Source organism: Strigops habroptila, chromosome 5 (assembly GCF_004027225.2).
Source record: "Strigops habroptila isolate Jane chromosome 5, bStrHab1.2.pri, whole genome shotgun sequence".
Taxonomy (NCBI): domain Eukaryota; kingdom Metazoa; phylum Chordata; class Aves; order Psittaciformes; family Psittacidae; genus Strigops; species Strigops habroptila.
In genome coordinates, this window is record NC_044281.2 from 5,779,491 (window position 1) to 5,805,622 (window position 26,132).

At 45.4% G+C, this 26,132-nt stretch overlaps 1 protein-coding gene across 8 annotated transcripts in view; it reads right to left on the reverse strand.

Moving 5' to 3' along the window:
- Window positions 1-714: 714 nt before the first annotated feature.
- The window catches only part of TRPM8 (transient receptor potential cation channel subfamily M member 8), a 136,779-nt gene continuing 111,361 nt past the window's right edge, over window positions 715-26,132 (reverse strand). For 3 of the 8 annotated variants that reach the window (XM_030487658.1, XM_030487657.1, XM_030487663.1), the window contains 16 exons: window positions 25,623-26,002; window positions 25,252-25,542; window positions 24,580-24,675; window positions 23,550-23,679; window positions 20,537-20,682; window positions 19,949-20,061; window positions 19,208-19,424; window positions 16,282-16,373; window positions 15,125-15,266; window positions 13,824-13,995; window positions 13,413-13,590; window positions 10,524-10,714; window positions 7,343-7,442; window positions 5,787-5,820; window positions 3,503-3,589; window positions 715-1,549 (listed from right to left, as the gene is read on the reverse strand). In XM_030487658.1, the coding sequence (XP_030343518.1) occupies window positions 3,539-3,589; window positions 5,787-5,820; window positions 7,343-7,442; window positions 10,524-10,714; window positions 13,413-13,590; window positions 13,824-13,995; window positions 15,125-15,266; window positions 16,282-16,373; window positions 19,208-19,424; window positions 19,949-20,061; window positions 20,537-20,682; window positions 23,550-23,679; window positions 24,580-24,675; window positions 25,252-25,542; window positions 25,623-26,002 (2,333 nt within the window). In that variant the 3' untranslated portion in view covers window positions 715-1,549; window positions 3,503-3,538. Of the gene's footprint in view, window positions 1,550-3,502; window positions 3,590-5,786; window positions 5,821-7,342; window positions 7,443-10,523; window positions 10,715-13,412; window positions 13,591-13,823; window positions 13,996-15,124; window positions 15,267-16,281; window positions 16,374-19,207; window positions 19,425-19,948; window positions 20,062-20,536; window positions 20,683-23,549; window positions 23,680-24,579; window positions 24,676-25,251; window positions 25,543-25,622; window positions 26,003-26,132 lie in introns of those variants that run through there. The other 5 variants (XM_030487662.1, XM_030487661.1, XM_030487660.1 and 2 more) reach the window with 5 other exon arrangements.

Genomic DNA, 26,132 nt, shown 5'->3' on the forward strand with positions numbered 1-26,132 from the left:
ACAAGTAACACTGCTATTCGTAGTGCTAAATCCCCCAGGATCGTGTAATGCATGGCATACCAGAAAGTTAGGTCATGAGAAGCAGGAAGAAAAGAGCAGTAACCTTTCTGGTAACTCCTCCTCAGTAAAGCTGCACCCCAAAGCATTCCCCACGTACAAAAGTGCTTCATACACCAGCTCTGAAGCAGATACCAAACCACATAAACCAGTTTTGTCTTCACCATCTTGGACCAATATGTTGCCACAGGAGACCTAGACTGGAGCATGCTCTTGTGCACAGAGGCAGGCCTGCACACAGGCTTTGCTTTCCAGCCACTGATGGCTGGATCTGCACTGGTCAAGGTGACTCACCTGGGAGTGCTCTGCTTCAGCAGAAATGCCCTCTCCACCCAACTAACTACCCACCCAAAGCCCTCATATAAGCACCCAGATATTCTGCCTGGCAGCCCTCAGACTAGCTGCAAGTCATGGTCAAGTGTATGGACTATGATAGCCCTTGCCAGGCAAAAGGAAACTACCTAAACCTTCAAGAATCTAGCATTTTGGGAGGTGGTTCATTCATCGTTCATGGGGATGAAGACAGACACGATGCTTTGCAAGGTAAATAAGTGCTATTTGTAGCGGTTTCCCTTCAGTTAGTCATGCACCCAGCTCTAGCACACCAAATGCCAAACAATTCAGCTATTTCAGACAGAAAGCAGGAAGAGCCACCTCGCCATAGCAAGCATCGCTATATTTAAAGTCTTTCCTCCATTTCAAAATGCAAACATCTGCAACCACATGTTAAATGAATTGCAATGATCCCAGTGTACAAATCATCACTAAAGAAACAAGCCAGGATTGCACACGAGGCCTTTGGAAACACTCTGTAGATTAAGTCAGTCTCTCCCGTGCGGGGTTGTAATAGCTGAGCTTCTGCATTGCTGCACAGTTCCAGGAAGAGCAGGAAGAAGTCCCCACTGGTCATGTAGAGCCTGAGATGCGGGTGCAGGGTTGGACCAAAGGCTGCCTTTCCTCCAGGGGATGATGCTGAAATACATTGTATTCTGGCATGCCAGCGTTACAGAACTCAGCAGGTCTGACAGACAGGCCATGCAATGAACAAGCTCGATCTGGCTACTACACAAAGGAAAGAGAAAGGAGATTGATTCATTAAGACAAGTAATTAGTGGCTAAAGGAAACCCATGAACAGGCCCCTTTGAGTGAAATTGAAAAGCAAAGTGATTTTGGCAGCAGCAACAGAACTCTTGGAATAAGGAGTGCTTTTTAACAGCAGCTGACAAGGACTAATTGCTGCCATTGAACATCAGGGGAAAGGAGGAAAAAGGAGAGCTTGGGCAGAATGGGAGCCCTGCCAGGAGATAAACAGTCATCTTCATGTTTTATCATCATCTTGCAACAAGCGGAAAGGGCTGTTTGATCAAAAAAATGAAACCAAAGAAGAAATCCCAGTAACTCCTGCTGAGACATTGATGCTCTGGTGGGTCAGTTACCGTTGGCTTGGTGGCTACTGCCAGCCCAGAGGAATTGGTCTTGATGAAGCTGTACCTGTGTGAGCAAAAGAAAACAATACAGAGTTGAGCTCCTAACCCAGCTCAATGTTCTGCTTTCATCCTCATGTATCAGCTCAGAAAAGTGGATGTCTTGCGCCACGCTTGGGATCGAGGAGCTCTTTGCAGCATCCATCCGGAATAGGGTGTCTTAGCAGAGTAGCAGGGATACAAGCTGTCAGGAAGTGCAAGCAAAAGGAACACCTGCATGCAAAGGACCTGGCCAATCCAGCAGCTTATCCTGAAGATGGTCAGTGCAGATACAAGCACTCCCTTTCAGATGAGATAGCAGAATACACACATTTGCTTCCTGTGAGACACTAACCTCTTTGTTCACACAATGACTGTGTGGCTGCGGACTGGAGCTGTGCCAAGGCTCAGCTCCAGGGCCAGGGCAGCTCACGTGCAAACCAGTTCGATCACAACCAGGATGCCATCCAGACAGTTCACCAGGCATAAACTGGAAAGGTGCTCCATCTTTTCCAGGCCCTACTTAGCTATAATGAGAGGTTGTTTCCACAAGCTCCATCATAAACACGTATCTTCTTTCCCAGGCTATTTAACTGTAATTCATTCACTCCTTTCTATAGAGATATTGCTGAGACTTCCAGTTCCTCCTGTCATTGTTCTCAACACCCTGCAGCCACTCCATCATCTTCCTTAAAGTTTAGTGCTAACACTGGATGCTGTACCCAACAGAGGATTCATTGCACTATAAGCAGCAGGACTACTTCATACATCTCACAGACAGCAAAACACTGTTGTACTTATTCTATTCCACTTCACACCCTCCTCTGTGCAACTGCTGCCTCATCAGATTTTCCCCCATTCTGTGCCTGTGAAGCCAGGGATTCCCAGGGAACTCAAAAATGTGCATCTGTTCTTGCTGAATTACAACCTATTTTTCAGGCAAACTGCAGCTACCTTTGATCTGAGTTGGTGCTGTTTTGAGCAGGGTTGGAACAGATGACCTCCAGAGTTCCATTATTCTCCAGCCTATTCCCTAGGTGACTTGGAGTTTACTGCACCCAAGAAGCCCAGTAACTGGGGTTCCTTGTAGCCTTTATTACATGGTTGCAAGTCATTCATAAAGAATCTGAACTTCAGGCCAAGTGAATATAAAGTTATCCCTGAAAAATGGTGAGACAATGGATTCAGGAATATTTGGCACAGGTGTAAGTTGTTTTGCAGAAAAATCTCCTACAGGAGAAGGAGCCAGGCTCTGGTGTTCAGGCTGATCAAGTCACTCCAGATTATCCTTGTCAACAGCTACAGTTCTTAACCTGTTGTCTTTAAAGAAGACAGCATTCTCCACATTCATCAATATCCTGTCTGGCTTCCACATCACACTGGAACCTGTGGTTCCAACCCAATTCTTCCACAGAACTTGATGAAAAAGGACACAAGGCTCATGACTGGACACTGAACTGCAGCTCTGGAGACTTTGGGTCAACTCTTCACTCTGCAGTTTATTGTATAGGACACAGGCAGGCTCTAGTCATCCACCATAATGCCCCAAGGTGACAGTGGGAAAATAAACCTTATTCCTACCTACAATTCTGTCTTCTCTATTTGGCTTTTATGTTCTTCAGAGTCAAAATGAACCAACTGTAAAGGATTCAGCCCAGCAACTCCTGATTTTCTAGAGGGCCTCTAAAACAAAGACGACTAAAATAACCCTGGGTTATTCACACTTACTCAAAGGCAAGGGAGCAAAACAAGATATTTCAAACTGTGCCAAAACCTGCTAGAAACACCAGATGGAAAATGATGGTTTTCAGAAAAAACAAATGGGGAAGAGAATTTCACTCTTATTTCTTTTCCAATATTAGACAACATCAATACGAGCATCAATAATTAATACTAACTCTTCTTCCAGAGACATAGTGATTTAACATCACAGACGCTGATAACTTATTCGAGTCAGAAAATGGATTTAAAGAGGGCTTACCCTGCTCAGGTAGGTGCTCTTGGGTTTCAGCTGCCTTCATTTGATTTTGCTGGCAATCTCTTTCAGAAGGCCTTTCAAATCAGAGAGCTTAAAAAGGAAAAAGAAAGAAGCAGCCTGGTTTATGTAAAGTCCATCTTACTCATTCCAACAGATGACAACAGCTTGGGATGAAGGGAAAGGAGAAGAACAAAACAAATAAGCAATAGCAAGTTCCTTGAAATACCCTAGGAAATACCTTACAGCATCAGGAAGAATAGGCATTAAACCCCTTATGTGAACTCTTGCTTCTCTGGCTACCCTGTGTGGACACCAGCCACTACTTTGAGAGCACCAACTGTCTGCCTTTTGTATTCAGTAGTCCCAGCGTGGTGGCAAATGAAGCAGTGTCAATACTGTTCTCACAGGAAAGCAGTGCTAATAAATCATATGCCATGAGTAATTGCCTCTCCAAACATTACACCAAATGCACCAGTGCTTGCAAGGACACTCCCGATTGCCACTTTCATCACTGCACTTAATGCAGAAGCATTACTGCATGTGTCACCTCGTTAACAAGCAGGCATCAGGCTCCCAACTATACTCCAACTCCTTGTGCTCCTTTTTCAAGCAGAGACTGCAGACCAGGGGAATTCCATGGACTATTCACATGGAGCTGACTCAAACCCTTTCCCTTTGTCATAAATGAAGGCTGTTATTCCTGGGGTCATCAGTTTTAAAGAAAAGTTTACCTCACAACCAAGGCTCATGCCCAGGACTCAGCTGCATCCTCACAGTTGCTTTTAGGACATCATCTCAAGTGAGAGGCAGTGAGATATGCCTGGAGTGCCTGGCTCTCAAGGGCACTTGCTCCTAAGCACTGGCCTCGGTGCCTTTCTCTCCCTAAAGCTGAAGGCATGGATAGACAAAACAACCTGCTGCAAGGTATTCCCTCAGACAATAAACGGCACAGTTTGGGTGTTACTTTTCAGTAGAGAATTAAGGTTGCTGTATTTCCTTTCACTTTCAAGAGGAGCATCACCAGACACATACTTGGTGACTCACCATTTCCACTTCAGTCTTGAAAGCAAGCTATTATTTTGCAATCTAAATGATTTGACAGCAATCAAAAGCAGTATTCTGAAGTCTACAGGGGCCTTTTCACCCTTGGACTGCTAAAAAGTCTGTTCCTCACACCAAAGCAACTCCCCACTTCAGAAAAGAAATACATCTTTCAATCAAGTCTCAAAGAATACCTATTGTGAAGGTCTTTTCAGTATCAGCCATTAAAAGTATGCTTGTATGGCAATCCTGACAACGATGTGCTCTCTAACAGATGGGTAGCTTTATACTGCTTCAGCACAGGATAATTCTCTGAATCAGATGAGAAATGTTCGTTTTAATTGTAATTAAAGGTCTTCCTACCCTGCAATATGTATGGAGCATCCTTTGTTTACCTAGATGTTGCCTGTGCTATCTGAAGCACTACCAGGCTTGCCACAATATAACTGAACTGCCACTTCATTTTATAAGCAGATGTTAAACATCACCAACAAAGTCAGGTTAATCACCTCATGCTTTCAGCACTAGAAGCTGAACTTGACAGAACACATGTTTAAGAAGGGTATACTCTTAAGTGTGTAATGCCCCTTCTTCCATCAGTGTTTCATGGGCCTGTTACACAGCAGAATACTGAAGTTTTAACCGATAGAAGTTATTTTTAATTCTATTCTATTCAATAATGAATACCGAGAAACACTTCCGTGCTAAGCAACTATCTTTCCACTTCATATTCCAGCACAATATGAAGCCACATAGAATTATAGAATGGTCTGGGCTGGAAGGGGCCTTAAGATCATCCAGTTCCAACCCCCTGCCACAGGCAGGGACACCTTCCACTAGAGCAGGTTGCTCCAGGCCCCTGTGTCCAACCTGGCCTTGAACACTGCCAGGGATGGGGCAGCCACAGCTTCTCTGGGAAAAGTCTGTGCCAGCGCCTCAGCACCCTCACAGGGAACAGCTTCTGCCTAAGATCTAACCTGAGCTTCCCCTGTTTCAGTTTGAACCCATCAGCCCTTGTCCCGTCACTACAGTCCCTAATTATACTGGAAGGCTGCTATGAGGTCTCCACACAGCTTCTCTTCACATATGGGATCAAAGTGCAGAGGAGCATGTTAAAAAAAGCCCAGCCCAAATGGAGTCCTGGCAATAATAACAAAGACTGCACATGATTCAGTGCTTAGTTTCCTCATGGACTTGCTTTACTGGATAGAAGCGCATCCCCCAGAACAGTCTGAAACACAAGTACCTTTGCATCCAGTTGTCTAAATCGATGCACCATCCTGAAAACAAAGAGGAAAGAGAATAAAGGCTGAGTCCTGGTATTGGTGATGCCTTGGCTAACCCCCCTCCACCCTTTGCAAAGCTGTGCACAAGTCTGTCTGGAGCTAAGAAATCTAGACCTCATCTCCAGCCAAAGAGTGGAGCTAAAGCGATCAGAATCAGTTGTCAGAAGACTGTCCTCTTTGCATGTAGTCAGAGGTCAGTCACAAACCAGACTGCTTGGGAACACCAGCATTTCACCCTCCCAAGAAGGCAGGGCTGCAGGAGGTTTGGCATCAGTTTTATTACAAGTATATGAACTTACATATGAATTACCATTAGTGCTGTGCTGTTCCATTTTCCCTGTCAAGACACTTCTGCTTCCAGAATCGAAGCTATTTTCTTGTATTTCTTTGACTTGAGTGCCTCTGGGTAGTCTTAACCTAAACTCTTCCCTGTGGACAGCAATGTCCGCAGCAAGGCCAGAGGAGCATGAAAGAGTCTGGTCTTTCCTGCCTGTTCTTATTAGCTCTTCCCTTATACTTCATTTAGGGAAACAGTCAAGCTGCTATAAGCTAGCTACTAAATTAAGCCATCAGACACAGCACATTACTGTTCTGTTTTCTAGCTTTCTTTAGATTTCTTTTTCCTTATACTATTACTTTGAAAACACGAAGACAGATGCCAAAGATAAAGTGTCATGAGCTAGCAGTCAAAAATGAGTAGTCCAAGTCACCATCCCTCCAGATAGCATCTTCTCCTCCCCAGAGGCCTTTCCTACTCATACTATCAGGTAGAGACCCCTAATACAAAGACTGGTGATGTGAGAATGCTTGATATTCCACATCTAACACTAAATATTCTCTAACTGCATAATCCTAGAATCATTTAGGTTGGAAAATACCTTTAAGATCGAGTCCAACTGTAAACCTAACACTGCCAAGGCCACCACTAACACGTCCCCAAGTGCCACATGTACATGTCTTATAAATAGCTCCAGGGATGTGACCCAACCACTGCCCTGGGCAGCCTGTTCCAATGCCTGAGCATCCTTTTGGTGAAGGAATTTTTCCTAATATCCAATATAAACCTTTAATGTTACAAAATTAGTCGGTGAACAGCACTGCTTTCCACGCTGAGACCTCAAAACACTATAGGAACATTTTCTCTTTTGGTGGAAAACCAGGAAGATTCAAGTACAGAAAGGTGAAATCATTTGAGGACATTTGGAACACGTGTATTTAATACATGTATCCAGCTACTGGGTGCACAATATGCCATTGTTCATGGCATATTTCAAGATTGCCATTAGCATTTTACCAGCCCAACCATTTCTGAATACAGTCTGCATCATCTTACTTTTTCAAGTAAGATGATGGCAAAAAAAGCCATCATCTTCCTTGAAAAAATAAAAGGCACATTTATTCTGAGTTTATTATCTACTCATTACTTTGCAAACGTTTAGAGCTGCTGAAAACTTGCCTGCACTAGAAATATTCAACAGAAAGTTAAGAGAGTGAAGACAAAGAAGGGCAGACGTACTCTTCTGATGAATCATTTGCTTTGGTATTGATTTTGACAAGGTAATTTTCCTTCATGACAGCTTCCCATGCCAGAATTTCGTTGTCCTCGTTTTTTGAGCCTGGGAAATGGATGTGAAGAAAAACAACAACGCTGGATTCAGTTAATTTGACTTTCTAATGCCAAGATGCTAAAAGTTTGGGTTAGTGCTTGCATTCAGAGGCTAATGAGTCCCTTCTCTGCATTCAAAGCATTTGCAGCCCCACTTCCCACCTGTGACACAGCTCTGACAAACAGAACATTAACACATTTTACTGTATGCTCCTGGCAACACAAGTTGGTTAAAAGAAAAGAAAATATGAACAAAACCCCCTAAGAAGCTTTTTTTTGGCTCTTGGTTAACACCAGTGATACACCAGCCACTTCAATAGGTACAGGACATTCCAGAAAGTTCCCATCTAGGTTTGAGCTTTCCAGTTGTTTCTACGTTACCCCACACTGGATCACTAAGAGTAACTTGTGTTAAGAACTGTGTTGTATAACTTATCATTGCACTAAAACAATTCAAAATGATGAGGTGTTCTCTTCTCTACAAAGCAGCTCCTGTTGATGTAAACTAAGGAGTGACACAGAGCAAACCACTCCAAGGCATCAAAGTCCTTCAGGATAATACTTCTGTGTTTTATCCTGCTTTTGTGCCAACAGGGCAGCACAAACCACATGGGATTAACAACAAAAGATAGTTGAGACAAAAGAAGCCTACAGCTGGCAACTGACTGGAGTTCCATTTCCTTCATCCAGTGCTCCTCTGTCCTCACACAGCCTCAGTTGCCCTCCCAAGATACCAACAAACATTTAAGCACCCAAATCCCAACCATTTCCATAAAAGTGAAGTGGGAAGCCAGGATTTTGCAGTACTCAATGCATCAGTGTGCTTTCTCCATGCAGTTCTCAGTTCCTATCATCAGCTCAGCCACAAAGACATTCTGGCTCTAATTAATCATAGAATGATTTGGGTTGGAAAGCACCTTAAGATCATCCAGCTCTAACCTTGCTGTCATGGGCAGGGACACCTCACACTAAACCATGTCGCCTACGACTCCATCCAACCTGGCCTTGAACACTGCCAGGGATGGGGCAGCCACAGCTTCTCTGGGAAAAGTCTGTGCCAGCGCCTCAGCACCCTCACAGGGAAGAGCTTCTGCCTAACAGCTAACCTGAACTTCCCCTGTTTCAGTTTGAACCCATCACCCCTTGTGCTTTCGCTACAGTCACTGATGAAGGTCCCTCTCCAGCATCCTTGTAGCCCCCTTCAGACACTGGAAGCTGCTCTGAGGTCTCCACGCAGCTTCTCTTCTCCAGGCTCAACAGCCCCAATGTTCTCAGCCTGTCTCCATACGGGAGCTGCTCCAGCCCCTGCTTATCCTTGTGGCTTCCTCTGGACTTGCTCCAGCATCTCCATGTCCTTCTTATGTTGAGGACACCAGCACTGCACACAGTGCTGCAAGTGGGGTCTCATGAGAGCAGCAGGGCAGGATCACCTCCTTCGACCTGCTGCTCACATTTCTTTTGATGCAGCCCAGGACACATCTTCCATTTGCTTTTAGAACTGCAACATCAACTGTGCATCACTCAGGCAGAAATACCTGCTGTTAAACCTCCTCCTCAGCCAGGAAACCAAACAGTGATTTGTACATCCAACACAATTTAGTCAGTGTTAAGGAATTTATACCCCAAGGCAGGCATCTTTCTCCTAAACTAGTGACAAAACCAGCATGTGCTGCAGGGCAACAGTCAGGTTGCTGATGGATGGGAATAAGTCTGTCAATTAACTCAACCTATCCTCTCTTATCTGCTTCTAAATGGCACTTAAAAAAGGAAAAAAAGAAAAACACTCCACGTGTTGGGGGGAAAAGCTTGTTAAAACAATTCTTATCTTTGCTCTCTGACAGAATAATAAGGAGGAAATAGCTGGAGGACTGACGGAGCCACTCCTGCATTTTTGAAGCAGTTTGCCTATTTGGCCATGCCCAGAGGGTCAGAAGACTCTCTGTTCTCTTTCAGAGACTCACTAACCAACAGGCAGAGGAGCCTCTGAACATGATTGTCCTCCAGCAGGCTGCCCTAGCAGCTACTGTAATGGAAGGACAGAAAGAAATGCAACTCCAGAAGGCAGACTGGCAAACAGAGACTAAGAGCACCTATTGTACTGGTTACCTAAATATTCAGAGCATGCAAGATCAGGGATCTCTGCCACTGGGTACAGTGCAAGAGGGATACACTACCAGCTGTTAGTGACAAAAGGGATCATAGAATCCCAGACTGGTTTGGGTTGAAGGGAGCTTAAAGCTCATCCAGTTCCAACCCCCTGCCACGGGCAGGGACACCTTCCACTAGAGCAGGTTGCTCCAAGCCCCTGTGTCCAACCTGGCCTTGAACACTGCCAGGGATGGGGCAGCCACAGCTTCTCTGGGAAAAGTCTGTGCCAGCGCCCCAGCACCCTCACAGGGAAGAGCTTCTGCCTCAGAGCTCATCTCAATCTCCCCTCTGGTAGGTTCAAGCCATTCCCCTTGTCCTGTCCCTACAGGCCCTTGTCCAAAGCCCCTCTCCAGGTTTCCTGGAGCCCCTTTAAGCACTGGAGCTGCTCTAAGGTCTCCCCGGAGCCTTCTCCAGGCTAAACCAGCCCAGCTCTCTCAGCCTGTCTCAGGCGCTCCAGCCCCTGGAGCACCTACAAGGCCCTCCTCTGGCTGGTTTACATTTTCCATGCAGACCATGGACATGACTTTCACCTGCTGCTGGCTCTGGATGAACTTATTCAGCGCTCTAATCCAAAAAAACCCTCCCAAACTCTCTGCATAGGCAGCCCTAAACTGATAGGATTAATTTGATTTATATATGTGAGGTAATTCTACCTTGACACGGCTTGGGCATGAAAGCACTGGATAAGTCTGCACAGTACTCAAGTACGATTTGAATCTTACTGAAGAGATTTATAGCAACACAGTGGATTTGCATTTAATAAAGAACATATGAACTGCTTCTCATTTCCAGTACAACCAGCTCCTCCAAGGTCCACATTGCCCTTGGGTATTTCCCCACCAACACACTAATGGCCTGGTTTTAAGCACAGAATGCCAGGGAAGAGTTGCAATGCCCCTGCCACAGAGCTGACTTTTAGGCAGTAAGGAATAATCCAACTCACAGCAAATAAATGGCTCTTTACTTTCTTTCTTACAGCAGATTTTGAAACACGTCCTCATCACCATGTATATGTAGGCAAAGATGACGAAAGGGAAGGGGATAGTCAAGCGACTGCAGTATTCTTGGACCAAGAAGTAACGCTGGAACTTCCATACCTGGTCGTTGTTCTCTTGTACTGATCCAACAGTGTAACTAAGAAGTAAAGAAAGAGAAAACACATACAGCATTATGACCTCCATCAGAGCTAAGTAACATAGTGTTTCCATTGGTTATACCAGCACATGCTTTTCTAAAGTCATCCTGAGGCTGGAACAGGGAGAAAATACTCCGCATACTTTCAGTACCTTAGAGCTCTAGGCAATTTTCTTCCAGCCTAGACACATGAGAACAGGATGCTGCTTTTCAAGATACTGTGTCTCATTAACTCACCAGCTAACTTCTTCCTTAGCAAAAAGAAAAAGCCTTAAAAATAAAACATTTACAAGAAAATGAAAAGCTCCTGAGATTTTTAGTAGAGGCATTAAGAATGCTTGAGGCATGGAGCAAACCTGTATGAACCCAGCAAAGCAACAACCACAAGAGCAGCTCAGGCTGCCTGACCTTTCATCGCTGACGTTAAATGGCAGATGGATGCTTCCAAAACGTCTGTGCTGAGATCCTAATAGACCCTTACACAAGAGGAGCTAAAACCTTCACCTGGTGGAAGTTTTCTTTTGGTTTAGAAGACAAATATGATCCTGAATTGCAGAAGATTCTAAAAATGTCACATTCATTGTTATTGCAACAAAGAGGCACTGCTTGGACTGGTCTCTAATAGACATCAGTGGTATTAAAGATTGACAAATACTACATACACATTAGTCATAGGAGGAGCTGCCACAGATCTCACACGTTTCTAACTGCAGCAAGAGAAAGTGAGCTGGGATTGCTGTCTGCCCACTGGGCTTCCTGACCTCAGCACAATCCAGTGCTCCTGCTTGATTTAGTTGTTCAGTCTATCGTTAAAATGAACTATGGCAAGCTCCCAGAGTGCCATTAGTGAACTCATGCTGGGTCCTTCCACGAAACAGGTTGAACTGGCAAAACAAAGGGGTTTACTGGCATAAGTATCAACTAGAGCATTTACTGTGCTGTTAAAGTAAGTGTTCTAACAAATATCAAAGGCTTCTAGGGTAGAGCTGGCTTACTGCTTTACTTCGTTATTGTGAATTGCTTTCACCCTTCCTAGGGAGTATAAGCTTTGTCTTCTGCACCCAGGTCCTGTGCAGGTTAGGAAAACACATGTACAATAACCAGATATGCTGCACCAGTCCCAGCTGCCTTGCCAAAAATCACTTCTCTGACTGTCTCTGGAGTCCAACCCAGCACGGGAAGAAAGGTTCAGAGCAGAGGGGAGAGCAGACCCCAAAGCTGAGGCATTCTCAACTCACCACACTAACACATCTCATCTCAGGCCAGGAGAAACTGGCACAGCCATTCAGCAGGGAGAGCCTCTCGAGGTGGATCAAGAGTCCTCAGCAGTTCCTGTAAACACTCTTGTGGCCAAAGCAAACTCCTGCCAAGCCTGTCACTACCAAGGTCCCATCAAAACACAAAAGTAAACACAGTGGACCTCAGGAATGATGCCCAGGGGTTGTATTTGTGTAATGTGCACACCAGCCACCATCTTTGTTTGGCAAACCAGTGCTGAATACAACCAACAGTTTCCAGCACCACATTTCAGATGTCTGATCCATCTGCATGGTGTAACACCTCCCAAGATGCCAGAACAGGCCTCCTGACTGGTAAACCCACAAATTCCCATATCAAAATGAAGGTGATAGCATCTTTTCAAGACCAAGTCCTTTTACACTTCGCAAGGAGATGTGGCCCATTGCCTGTAGTATAAGTTAGGACAATAAAGAGCAGGTCCACCAGAGCCCTAACAGACCCACCATCACCACAGAGCAGCTCTGGTTAATAAACCCACAGTGTCATAAAAAGCCTATGATAATAGTTCACTTACTCAATCTAGCAAGGTCAGTTGTGCAGCAACTCATGCTTGGTAAAGCACTGTATCAGCTATCACCCCATGTGTGGTTCACACAGAAGGACAGGCAGCCATCCATCCCCAGGACATCATAACAGATTTGATCAGACTGCTGTGAGAAATGCTGCAATGCTTTGCCCTTGTTCACCTCCCCACACCGCACCCTTGACTTGAGAGGCCTGTGCCAAGCAGGGAACCCTGTCCAGATTAATCCCAGCAATTCCTCTGCAAAAGGCACAGGCACAGCCGCAGCGTTGGCTTCCTGGTGGTTTCCAGGACTTCATTGCCTTTCTCAGAGGGACAGTGATACAAAACCATAGGATCAGCCACGTTGGAAAAGACCTTTAGGATCATCAAGTCCAACCATTCCCAGCGCTGCCAAGGCCACCACTAACCCATGGCACTGAGGGCCTCAGCTACACGAGGTGTGAACACTTGCAGGGACGGTGACTCCAGCACTGCCCTGGGCAGCCTGTTCCAATGCCTGAGCACCCTCTGGGGAAGGAATTGTTCCTCAGCTCCATCTAAACCTGCCCTGGGGCAGCTTGAGGCTGTTTCCTCTTGTCCCATCCCTTGTTCCTTGGGAGCAGAGACCAGCCCCCTCCTGGCTCCATCCTCCTGTCAGGCAGTTGCAGAGAGCGATAAGGTCCCCCCTGAGCCTTCTCTTCTCCAGACTAAACCCACCCCCCCCAGGTCCCTCAGCCGTTCCTCATCACACTTGTGCTCCAGGCCCTGCACCAGCTCCATTGCCCTTCTCTGGCCCCGCTCCAGCACCTCAATGTCTCTCTTGTAGTGAGGGGCCCAGAACTGAGCACAGGATTCAAGAGAGCACAAGCAAGTGATAGCTCCTTTGTTACGTACCCAAACATGGCCACAAGCAGGTTCACAAGGAGGATGTTAGTTGAGAGCATGTAAATGCAGACCAGGGGAATGGTAATCCACTCCGGGAAGCGGGGTTGGTTGTTGGCATCCAGCTCCACGCACAAGGGCTTGGACTCATTCCCAGAAAACGTGCAGCGGTCAAAGTTGTAGGTGGTACCTCAGAGGGCAAGAGAAGAGTCGAGAGCAAAGAGTGAGCCCTCTCCTCCTTTTTCTGCTGGGTCTAGCCCCAAGTACTGCCACTGAGCACAGTACACGTGCCTCCTCCTACCCCGCCTCCCCATCAGACATAAAACCTTGCCTCAGTGCTTGGAGGAAAGGGGTCAACACAAGACTTGACAGCCAGGGAAGCCTTCCACCCACCCAGGAGAGATTCCCACCCAAGACAGCTACCGTCAACATCATCAGGGTACTGGCCAAACATAGCCAGGTACGGCTCATAGATGACAGATCGAAATATCCACTCCCAGCGGTGCTCGTTCTTTCTCAGGATCCCTTGTCTGGCCACCCCAAAGGCCACCATCCACACAGCAAAGAGGAAGAGGAAGAAGAAGACGTCTATCATCTGAAAAAGGACAACAAGCAGATGCATCAGTGCCCCGCTGCATGCCTGTTCCAAGCCAGGCATGGCTTGCTTTCTCTCCAGTTTGATATTAAGGTGGAAGAGAAACAAATATTAGAGACCCTACAGGAGGCAGCAGCACTTTCATGCAGATTTTCAGATCCCTGCTCCATAAATCTACAGTCTCCAACACACATATGCAAACAACTGACCATTCCCACTCAGAGAACTCCAAAACTTTTTATGCAACCATAAAGCCGAAGCACGTTTCAGAATATGTGATATACTGTGGATGGTTCAAACCAGCATTTACAATGCAGACACTCTGGCTAGCACTTCCCTCAATTTCTAGCTCTGAACAATACACAGATAACTAAAGAGTGGCAATATCCCAGCTGAGCTTCCCCATTTGTTGCAGACTCACCTCCACCACGAGCTGCCCTTCCATTAGCCACAAGCATCTTTATACACTAGAATCCCAGACTGGTTTGTGTTGGAAGGGACTTTAAAGCTCCTCCAGTTCCAACCCCTGCCATGGGCAGGGACACCTTCCACTAGAGCAGGTTGCTCCAAGCCCCTGTGTCCAACCTGGCCTTGAGCACTGCCAGGGATGTGTTCGATAGGAAGAGAGAAGCCCACTCTCTTCCCACTACCTTTCCAAGTCTGCTGGCAAACATCCCCTCCAGCTACAAGGACAGAATTAACCACTCCATTAGGCTCCTCACCACCCGCTTCTCCAGTTACTTGTGTGATGGATGCAGTGGAAGACAGAAATGCTCCTCCTATAGCATTTATCATCCATCATGTCTTGTTTGGGGAATGCTCATGTAAGCAACTGGAGTGATGGAACAGTGCTGAAACATTTGAGAAGTGGAAGACAAAAGTTATGAGGAAACAAATTTCCTCTTCTGTTCTTGAGCATGATCTTTACTCTCTCCCTGTGCAGAGGGATAGAAGAAAGCCCTGCATTTAATTAGGTCCATTTAAATCTTAATTCATCCTGTTTAGCAGATTTAAGAGGAGAGAACTTGCTGCTCTCATCAGAACAGTGGTGATTTTCACTTTTGAGGAGGAAGAAAAAAGGTGTCACATCATTTACTTAGACTCTCTTGAAGAGCTGCCAGAATCTTACCATCCTCTGCAGCATAATGATTTTGGGTCCTAGATTCCTGCTAACTGTGAAAATATGGACCAGCCTCAGAGTAAAAACTATGTAGTCCAAACAGAAAATGACTCTCCCAGAATACCAAGAGCTTTCATCGGATGAGTGCAGCCTGATGGAGACAGTAAAAGAGAATGGAGAGAAGCATTGTGTAAAGCATGCAGAAGTCAGACACAAATACACTGAAAGGAGGAGTGGAAAGTGAGCAACTGGAAAACACAGCACAGCTCCCCAGGGCCCCATGCTCTGGCACCCACTCCCACCCGAAGGCATGTGGTAGAACTGCTTAATGCACAACTTGTTTACACCCTTCTTATCAACTACATCGCTGCTGCGTCACCTCTACCCCTCTAAAACTAGGAACAGCAAAGAAATCTTGTACCTTTGCTGCCAGAGCCCTCCAAACCCAGCAGTGCAACGACCACTCTGCTGCACAGAGGCAACAAGAACTAAATTACAGCTGACTGCACAATTACAATGTAAAATGTGTTTCCACCGTTTCCTTGTCATGGTTGTTAACTCACCCATTCATGTAAAACAGCTTACATGAGCTATTGACATTCTGTTAGGCTGTTGTGGGTAACAATTAGAGTCTCCTTAAATACAACACACTAAAGCTCAAGGAGTCCGGATTATCACACTCAATAGTCAGTAAGAACAACCAGGGAAAATCCCAAAGAACTCCTGACTCTCTCAGATATTAAGCACCTTATTCTGCAACTCTGATACAGTCTATATAGCCAGGCTTGAAGGCGCTGTCATGAAACATAAGTTTATTTCAGTCATACTCTTTTAAACATGCTCATCCAAACCTAAGCATTAAGAAGGGCTTGTCCTGCTGGTCCAGAAAGATCTTGATTTAGAAAAGCCACCTGTGAGTCCAGGGATAGACTCAACTTCCATTAAACACAGAATAGAAAACAACACATGCAGATGCTCCCTAATAACTTTATTCTATCTCTATATTTGCTTTTCCAGATTTAGGGTCAAGACTTGGCAGTTGAGGCCTTCAAAAAGAAGGGCGAGCTTCATGCACACCTCATTTCCCAAAATCTCATTACAGGTTGTAATGAAAACCCAGAAAGGAAGCAAAGCACAACATGGCCACAAGAACAAACACTACCCACCTGAACACAATCCCTGCGATGAAGTAGAAGATTGCTAGTGTATCCATAACATTCCACAGATCTGAGAAATACTTACTGCCATTCATGTACCACTGCAAAGGAAAAAGAGCAGAAAGTAATGACCACAGAGCCCTGGCCAGAGGGGAGGGAGCTCATTCATCTTCCCCTATCTCTCCCCACTGGAGGTCCTCATGGGTAAATACTCCACCCACTGCAATAGGAAGGATTCTTTCCTTGCCCAGTTGATTTTCTGTCACACGTAACACGTATAGGACAGGTCAGATTGCTTTTAATTTCCCCTAAAAGGGATTTAATCTACCCAGCAATGCCAGAAATCACAGGCATTGAAAACATGAAAACATATTGTCACTGTTAACTTCTAATAAGTCTGTTGGTCAAGACTTTCTGTGCTTAGAGCTCCTTAACACATTTTCTCCTGCTGTCTGGATGTCCTAAGCTAATGCTCTTGCACTGGGAGCAGTTAAGCACATGGGAGATACATCACACCACATGTATGAGTTACTGTGCTCAAAGGCCATAACCCAACCACATGGGTGCTTCTGCATGGCAAGAGGAAGGACCAGTCCTGACAAGAGCTGAGATTGATGTACTTGGTGCTCACATGTGCACACCATGGGAGCTCACGGTGGATCACGTTGTGTTCCAGCAAACTGCTGCCAGGTATTACATTTATTCTTTTCATTACCTGACTTTCTAGTTCTGAATGGCAAGTCCAGTGGAAATCTCTTCCCATTCCCAGACCGAATGGTACTGCCCCCTGGACCCAAAACTTGGGCAACTTCTGGATTCAATTCAGAGGGACTCATTAAGACAAGTAGCTTAAGCAGGAGAAACCTCTGCCAGGCCTGAAGACATAGACTGAGTCCCTGACCATAATTCTTTTTAATTTCCATTGAAATAATCCAAGCTTAGTAGAGTACTGACTCTCTATAACCACTGAACCTCTGGAACTGTCACTCTGCTATTCCAGTTGCATTTTCTTCACACAATGGGATGCACTGCTGAAGATGGACAGTTGTGGAAGTTACTAGGGTGTCAAACTTGAGGTATTATTAAACACTATTTCAGCATCTTGAGACTCACGCACACCTTTATTACTACTGAAGTTACCAAAGGCTGAGCACTGAGTGAGGACAGCATTTCTGACACCCATGGCACAGGGTTGTCTCTGTTTAGTAACTCCCTAAATCAAACATTAGTTGTCTTGCTATTAATGGCAGTGAGCAGTTTTGTATGAACAGCTGGATGCATCTGGTCCAAATGTCTTATTACTGCACCACAGCTGTATTAAATGCAGCATGTTTAAGCCTGATCCCTCTTCTATTAAGGACACAATTGTGGGTAGGGGGGAGGAAACGGATTTTGGTCTAAAGCAGAAACAGAAAACCAAGGCAAGTGCATGTAAAGAGGTGAGAACAACCAGGGCTGCAGTGCTGTTCAGTCGTTCAAATATGAAGCACTTGGCCATTGCTAAAAGTTTAATGTGCATGGTAGTTCAGATTTCTTCTCCATTTGAGAAAATGGGGCTTTCCTGCACATCCCATAAGCCTTCCCACTCACCTGGCTGGAGGCTACATCCGTGTGGCTAAGAGGATAGCAGAAAAAGGCATCTCTGATTTCGCTATTGCCATAACAGCTCCAAACAGGACATGAGAAAGTAGCTCCAGCTAGTTAAAACTCCCCTGAGACCATCAGAAGTGAGCACAGGGCTGAGCCAGTGCCTTATGGTTCAGATAGAGCTCAGTCCCTCTGCACAGTGACACAACCTGCTTTACATTTGGAACCCTGTCTAGCTGTCACTCCCCCAGACACACCACTCCAATCAGAGGGCTGACTTCTCCCCACAACCAGGTACCTGACTGCAGAAGCTACAGCACGACCCCAGGCAACATCACTTTTCCTGGGACATTGCCCTGCATCCTGCTCCTTAGCAAGACAGGTCTGAAGCCAAAATAGGCTTAAGAGAACTTTAAATCCTCAATAAAAATCTCTGTTTCAGCTGTCTCCTCTCCCCCAGCCAAACTGGTACAGTTTGGCCACCAATTAATGGGATTCCTGGGATCTGAAGCTGTTCTACCTGCTCAGGGTAGTGAGAAATAGTGATGCCAGGAGGAATAAAAGGGTTCTATCCCTAAGGCTTTCCCCAGGACTTTTGCTGGGTGCACACAGGAAGTGCAAAGACAGGTCCAGAGGCAGAACCTAAACCATCAGAAACAAACACTCCATTAGTGTTTTCATTGCAACAGTCTGACTTTTCCGCCCCATTTTCCTTAGCCAGGGAAGTTGCCTGAACCAGGGTACCTAGCACCTTGCCTACTGCAAAGGAAAAAGACCACACAGCAAGTTAAGCACACTAACATCAACACTCAGCAATGTCATTTGATCTCAATGTAAGAAATGTTAGTGCAGGGTGGTCTCCTCCAGCAGATCACCCACAAACACTCATGTGGAGATTAATGCCTTACGGGACAATGGGAAAGCAGCTCTGCACTGAAACCACACATCCACTTCTCTTCTGAAGAGATCTAGAGGCATGCACCCGGGTAAGTGTGTTAAATCTAACTTTCTAGTCTCAACTGCTTTGGAAATACAAGCCAAGCATTCCTGAGAAGTATCTCCACCGGCATCAGTTTAATCCACACAGCTTCAAAGTCAATCCACATTCCTCTTGGTGCATGGACTCCGCAGCTATTGGGGCACAAATAGGAGGGTTAAAAAAGAAACTAACTGTGCCTTGAGTTGCCTGAACATATCTCCCAAGAAGTGGGTCCCTTTAAACTCAGAAGCAGCCTGCACTTCCTTACACTACTAGGAGGGGGGAAAACCACAAGGCACTAAACATTTTGGGGTTTACTTGAACATTATAATCTATACTGAACGTTTTTGGGTTGCAAGCACTGCCTACTTGTCTCACTTCATCACAAAGCAGAATGAAGACCAGGACATAAAGGATGATCTCCAGGACAGTAGGTTCCTTCTGGAAATCCATAAGCAACACGTAGGCAAAGAGTAACAGGAAGGCGATGTAGAAGATGACATTCCAGGAGAAGACCACAAAGGGGGAGGTGAAGAAAGACACGTAATACAGGAAGAGTTTCTTACTCTTCTCCACAGGCTTTTTCCTAAGGAATTGAAAGAGGGAAAAGGTCTCAAAGCAGAGCTTTTACGCCTGGAAACATTTGTGCTCTTCATCAGAGAAGGGGGGTTGGAACTAGATGATCTTAAGGTCCTTTCCGACCTTAACTATTCTATGATTCAAGTGAAAATGAGAAAGGTGCAAAGTCTAGCACAAGGCATTACTGTCAAGGTAATGCCATTCTGCACGGTCTGACTTCAGGCAAGCAAGGAAATTGGCACATCTTAACTCCAAATCAGAATGTGGATATGATCTGTCAAAAGCTCATTCAGCCATCAAATATCTTTGAGAGTGACTGAACACTGAAACAGGTTCTCCAGAGTGGGTTTGGAGTCTCCATCCTTGGAGATACTCAAACCCCAACTGGACATAATCCTGGGCAACCTGCTCCAGCTGATCCTGCTTTGAGCAGGGGCTTGGACTGGATCATCTCCAGAGGTCCCTTCTGGCCCGAATTGCCCTGTGTTTCTATGATTGGTTTGCTTCTCATTAAAGAAGCCAGCTGATTACCTGAATGAGATGAAGCCACAGCCTATTAAAGGGAAAAAGAACAGACACAGTATGATCTTCCAGTTATTAGTATCTCTTGAAATCTCTCCATACCACTGCTTGGAAAGGAAATTCTGTAGGGAAGAAGAAAATATCCTCATTTGTTGTAACAGCAACAAAATAACCTAGGAATACTATTAGATTTAGTAAAAAAAACCCCAAATCACTGAGATCTCAATCAAAATACCTGGGATTCCTGTTTCAACAATACAGAAAGCTTTCTGTGTCAGTAACAGTGTGCTGGTTCCCCAGTCCAGCCATGCTCCAGCCAACACAATGAGGAGTTAAAAACGAGGCTTGACCTGATGTATAAGGCACTTCACAGTGGGCACTACATCCACATCATGCATACACAAAGCTGTGCAAAGGAGAAGTCACTTCAGGTGGCCTTTATCATCTACCTCATTATGATTTACAGCTCTACATCAGCTCTTCCCCTCCTGACTTAGCATTTGTGGGCAAATCAGCCACCTCCTGTTTCCAAAGGAGGGGATTTTTAAGCTATCCAGAGTTACAGTAATCCATGCACCTTCCTTTCAGTGCCATTACCTGCACTCCTGGCTGTGCGATGAACTGCTGGTCTCTAGCTTCCACTGCTAGTTCCAGACAATTGCTCCCTCCCCAGGCTTCACAGGAGTAAGTCATCAGCTGCTCAGCTAGATCTTCATCATTGCTGTAGCACTCAGTGAACAACTCTAGAGGGAAGAGGCAGCCCCACGCTGAGCTCCAAGCTCAGATTCAATTTCCCACCAACTTGGGTGCAATCGTCTTCAGTGATTTCCAAAGTGCAGTATTTGTAATACTGAAGCATGCAGACACAAGAACTCTTGCCACATTTTCAGCATGGTAGAACAACTTGTGTGTTGCTTTACAACCCCACTTCCATGTATTTAAGAACTCGTGTGGATGGAACACTGTAATACTAAACCAGCTCCGTCGAGTCCTGCACTAAAAACTGAGTGAGAAACAGGAACTTCTCCTACTCAAATGACTCAGTTTATATGCTTTTTTCATCTTCTCATGCATTTAGCATTGATCTAAGGCCAGGCTGGATGTGGTTCTGAGCAACCTGATCTAATTGAAGATGTCCCTGCTCATCGCAGGGAGTTGGAATAGATGACCTTTGAAGGTCCCTTCCAACCCAAGCTATTCTATGATTTTAATGACTTACAGTCAGTCTCAGTAGTCCCATATTAAAGTAGGGTTGAACAACAAGGTCAGAACCTTAACCTTCTTCACTGGGAAATGCACTGCAAATAAAGCAAGGTTCAGAACAGCCACAATCATCTTATTCTGCCCACAGATTTTTGCCAATAACATGTATTTAGAGTAAAAATAGTTCTCTTTGCAGCTCTGGATGTTTCCCACTCAAAGGCAGTTCTGTTGGTGTATCTGTGACAGAGCACAACTGCCCTCAAGAGTGCTCCAGCCTCTCATAAAACACAGCAACCTTCACCAGAAGCACTTCTCTCCAACAGCCCATTTCCCCAGGCATTTCAAACAGCTGTGTCACCATAACTGCAAGGATGTACACACACAGCAATACTTTTGGCTGGTGTTACCATATACCCTACAATATGCAGACAGATCTTGATAGACAGACTTCAATGGGATGTGTTATTCACAGTGTCTTGCTAAATAAGCAGGCCTGAGGGATGTAGATAGCTTTAGGAAAGTCTAGTGAAGTAGTTTTTGCCTGGTGAAGGAGGAGATACTTTCTGGTAACAATCAAGATATTTTCAGTGTGGCCTTGGGCCACCCCTCAGTGAATGCTGAAATAGCTTTGCTGACATATACACACAAATCAAAACAAAGCTCAAGTTCAACAGGTCAATCTCGTCTCCATTAGCCCCAGAAAAGGAACAAACATGGTTTGCTTTTCGAGCAATAAACCAATATCCATCTGGGGAGACTTTATTGCAACCTTTCACTTCTGAAAAGGGGCCTATGAGAAAGATGGGGAGAGACTTTTTAGCAGGGCCTGTTGTGATAGGATGAGGGGTAAGGGTTTTATACCAAAAGAGGGGGGATTCAGGCTGATGTAAGGAAGAAGTTTTGTACAATGTGGGTGATAAAGCACTCAAGGCCAGGCTGGATGTGGTTCTGGGCAACCTGGTCTAGTGGAAGGAGTCCCTGCTCATTGCAGGGGGGTTGGAGTAGATAAGCTTTTAAGGTCCCTCCCAACCCAAACTATTCTGTGATTTTCAAGCTTTGCCTAAATGAAGCCATGACTGACCTGATCTAGTCCTGGTGGTAACACCACCTCAACAAGAAGATTGCACTTGAGGCCTCCAGGAGCCCTTTCCAGCAACATTTCTATGGTTTCCTACTGAACCTGCAGGACTACTACAGTTTACCTGTTACCTAATCTGCTATATAGTGGTGAGAGCAAATTGCTGGGCAGCAATGCAGTTACAGGGATCCACTGTTTTCTGCACCATGCAAGAGAACAAGGCCATAACCTGTAACACAGTCCCAGAGAAAACACCCTGTTGTATCTCCCTACAAGCTTAGGAACCAAGGTCCTGCACCACAGGGTTCACCACGGATAAGCTTGACTCTGTAAGCTGTGGGTGCTACAAATGAATCCCTGCTATGGTATCTGGTTTTCATTGGCATGGTTCTCTGAATAACCTGCAGAACAACTGGACTCTGAGGAAACGTCAGCATTATTGCTCCAGAGAATGGAAGTGCTAAAGCAAAAGAACATCCCCTTGCTCTCCTGTCACCCAGCATTCCCATTAAATAAGAACTACTGGTCACCCAAGGCCAGGAGATGCAGAGCTCCATTCTGAATCACCGACAGTCCTTGCAAATGGAGAAACTGAAGGTCATACAGAAGAAAACAAAACCTGAGCTAGATCTGCATTCTCAGTGACCAACAGTATCGCTTCTCAGAACAAGGAAGGTGTATGATGATTTTGCAGATCAGAATTGAGGAATTCAATACACTTTTCACTATAATTTCTTCTCACTCCCCCAAAATACTCCTGAAAGGTGGCTTTTCTCAACCTGGAATTACCAGCACTCACGCAGAAAGCTCCTCTTACTCTATATTCTCCTTCCTATTTCAGGCAACCCTGCCATTAAAGGTAGGTAGCTTTCCTTCCCAACCAAAGAAATTCTCTACCCAAACCTTCCCCCACAACACCCACGCTTAGAGACAAGCTGTTCAGACAGGACACACAGTTTCTGCTGGGAACAGATGGTGTGGAAGCGACTTCAAAGCAGTAAAAACACATTAAAAGGAAGCCTTTAACGTTGGATATCTAGTTTCCTAAATAAAGCTTTCTTTCGACTTCTTTTGGAGATGCCATTTCTCTTCTTTAACATCCAGCCTGGATTTCTGGACAGCACTTCAGACAAGTTTTGGCATTTTGCTGAACAAAACCAGCAGGGTTATCAGTTTTGCTCTGCACAAAATCAAACCAGCACTATGCAACCAGTGGTAAGCACCAGACCTGGAGAGCATTAAAACAAGTCATTTTCCAAGAGATGAAACAGGTTCCTGATCTCTGCCACCTCCTATTACATTTCTAAAGGACTTAAAGGCAGCACTTACCTACTGCTCTTGTCTCATACTCGTTAGCAAGTTCCTCAGACTCCCCAGCAGCATTTATATCATTCTTCACCTTTGCCATGCTTTTGAGGAGCTTACTGGCCCCGAGGGCTGCCAAAGTGCAGCCTCTGGTCTGTGGAGAGAGAGTTCAGTCATGCAAAGGCCTTTGCAAAGGGAATAGGATAGAACCTTTAATGCCACCCTCCTTTCTTTGCAGCTGCTCAGTTCCCAGTCAAGACTGGCAAAGAAAGATCATGTCCCACAAAACTAAGGACAGCTATCAGTGTACTGGCTTGATAACAACACTGTGAGCAACTGGAAAAGGTCTTGTGTTCGACAGTTAAGCATCAGCTTTGCTGGTATCAGTATCTCTGGCTGAAGAGTCACAAAACTGGGTCTACTCTGTCACAAGCTACACTACACCAATTTCACTGTCCACCAGTCTGGACCAGCTGGGTGTACCCAGAACTGCCCTAATGGACTACATTAGTCCATTCCATCTACATGTGCAGGGAAGCAGCACTTGGTTTTGGACACACAGACCAACATGCATTCTGTTGCTTCCCTGTTTCAGCCATGAAGATCAATGTGAGCAGGAGCATCCATTAGCTTTGCTTGCATTAGCCTCACATTTTCAGCCTGGAAGTTTGCATTTAATACAACCATCCCTAAATGTACTGTCTAGCCAAAATTAGAAATGGGTTTCAACCAAATACCTGGGATCAGAACACATCCATAGTGTGGAATGGGTGGGAGCTCTGCATCCAAGTTTGAGCACAGATAAGAACATAGAGCTATAGGTAAATGCTAGCTCAGACTGCTGATTCAAACACAGCATCAGGAAAGAAAAGTATGAAATCCACGCTCAAACACAAAACAGGAAATATTAAACCTACTTACAGAGTCAGCTAGAAATTACCTCCTGTAGTTTTGTGTTTGAAGATGGATCCAGAGCCTTCAAAGGCCTACAAACCAAAGACAAGGAACACCACTGTGCTGTTTGCAATGAGGAATAAAGGAGAACTTAACTTACTTGCTCCCAAATGACTTTAGACAACTCTTTCTTGTTCTGAAGAACTGACCAAATAAACAGAGCTTGCAATGGGTGCCTTGTGATAGGACACTCATCCTGAAAGAAAGAGCAACAACTCCTCAGACCCAGACTCACCAACCTGTTCTTAACTGGAACAAATCCTAGCCTACCACTCTCCTGCTCTCACAGCCAGCCCACTGAGCCTCTCTTGGTTATCTGGCACTTATCACACACTTAGGTTATATTTACATGAAGTCCAGAAGGTACTGGACACCAGCAAGGTTTAAGATATTAGTCTGTAGTAAAATATGAGCACAAACTCCTCCTGCTCAGCTGGCACCTCTGTACCAGCCTCTGGATTGACACTGGTATAAATGATAAGCATAACTAGAGCATTGACTGCTCCAATAGGAAATATGTTAACACCCAAACTCACCCATTTTCCTAGTGGTTAAATGACCCTTACATGCACTTGTAAAATGGGGCAGTGTATTAAATGTAAAACAAGGCTGAGACAAGGCCAGGTTGGACACAGGGGCTTGGAGCAACCTGCTCCAGTGGAAGGTGTCCCTGCCTGTGGCAGGGGGTTGGAACTGGGTGAGCTTTAAGCTCCCTTCCACCCAAACCAGTCTGGAGTTGTATGATAACTTTGAATCCCTGTTCATCACTTACTGAAAGCTGTATTTCCATCTCATCCTTGCTATTTTTGTCATCTCTTTTGAGACCTCTTCGGAAGTCTTCAACCATCTTCCACACAAACGTGAGGAGCGCATCGTTATAGGAGTTCTTTGCGATCTGCAGGTTCTTGAACACCAGGCTGCTGAAGTTGTTGGTGTACAGCTCTCGAAGGACCTCTGTGGTTAGGAACTTCCTCAGATCCAAGCCATTTTCCAGGAAGAGTCGGACAAATTTGGGCCTGTCTTTCACTAAGGCTGTGAACATGACATCCTGAAGGTCAGCAGACTAGGAAGAAATGGAAAAGCAAATATTAGGGGGCGTGAGAGACATGTAAAGCTTACTAAGGGCCTGACACATGTGCCTACCTGCCACGTTCTCCTTCTTGCTGCCACATTTTCATCAGTTTTTTCTGTATGAAATTGCCTTTGTTGGGTGGCCTCAAGTACTTCTGGCAATGGGCAGATAACTTTTGCAATCAGTGATGTCAGTGCAAGGAGGAATAGACACTTGTACTTATCAACCTCAGAGGGTGCTGCGATAGTGGCTGCTGTTACAATGTTCCTCTTCCCCCTGCTCCCCTGTCCCATGCCTCTGACATGACAGAGTGAGACAGAAGTGGCCCGTACCTCCCAGTTTCGGTCATTGGTGAAGATCTCATCACTGGCCAGGTCCAACTGGTTCCACTCCAGCAGCAGCTTCAGCTGCCCATTCCAGTTATCCCTGTCATGTTCATTGGTGCTGAAAGCTGCAGAGGAGAAACAGTCCTCTCAGTAAGAAGCCAGAGACAGAAGAGCTTTATGGCACACTTGTCTCTGCTTTTCACACTCTACCTGACAAGACCCATATCAAGTGTCTTTCCCCAGTTTGATGTGCAT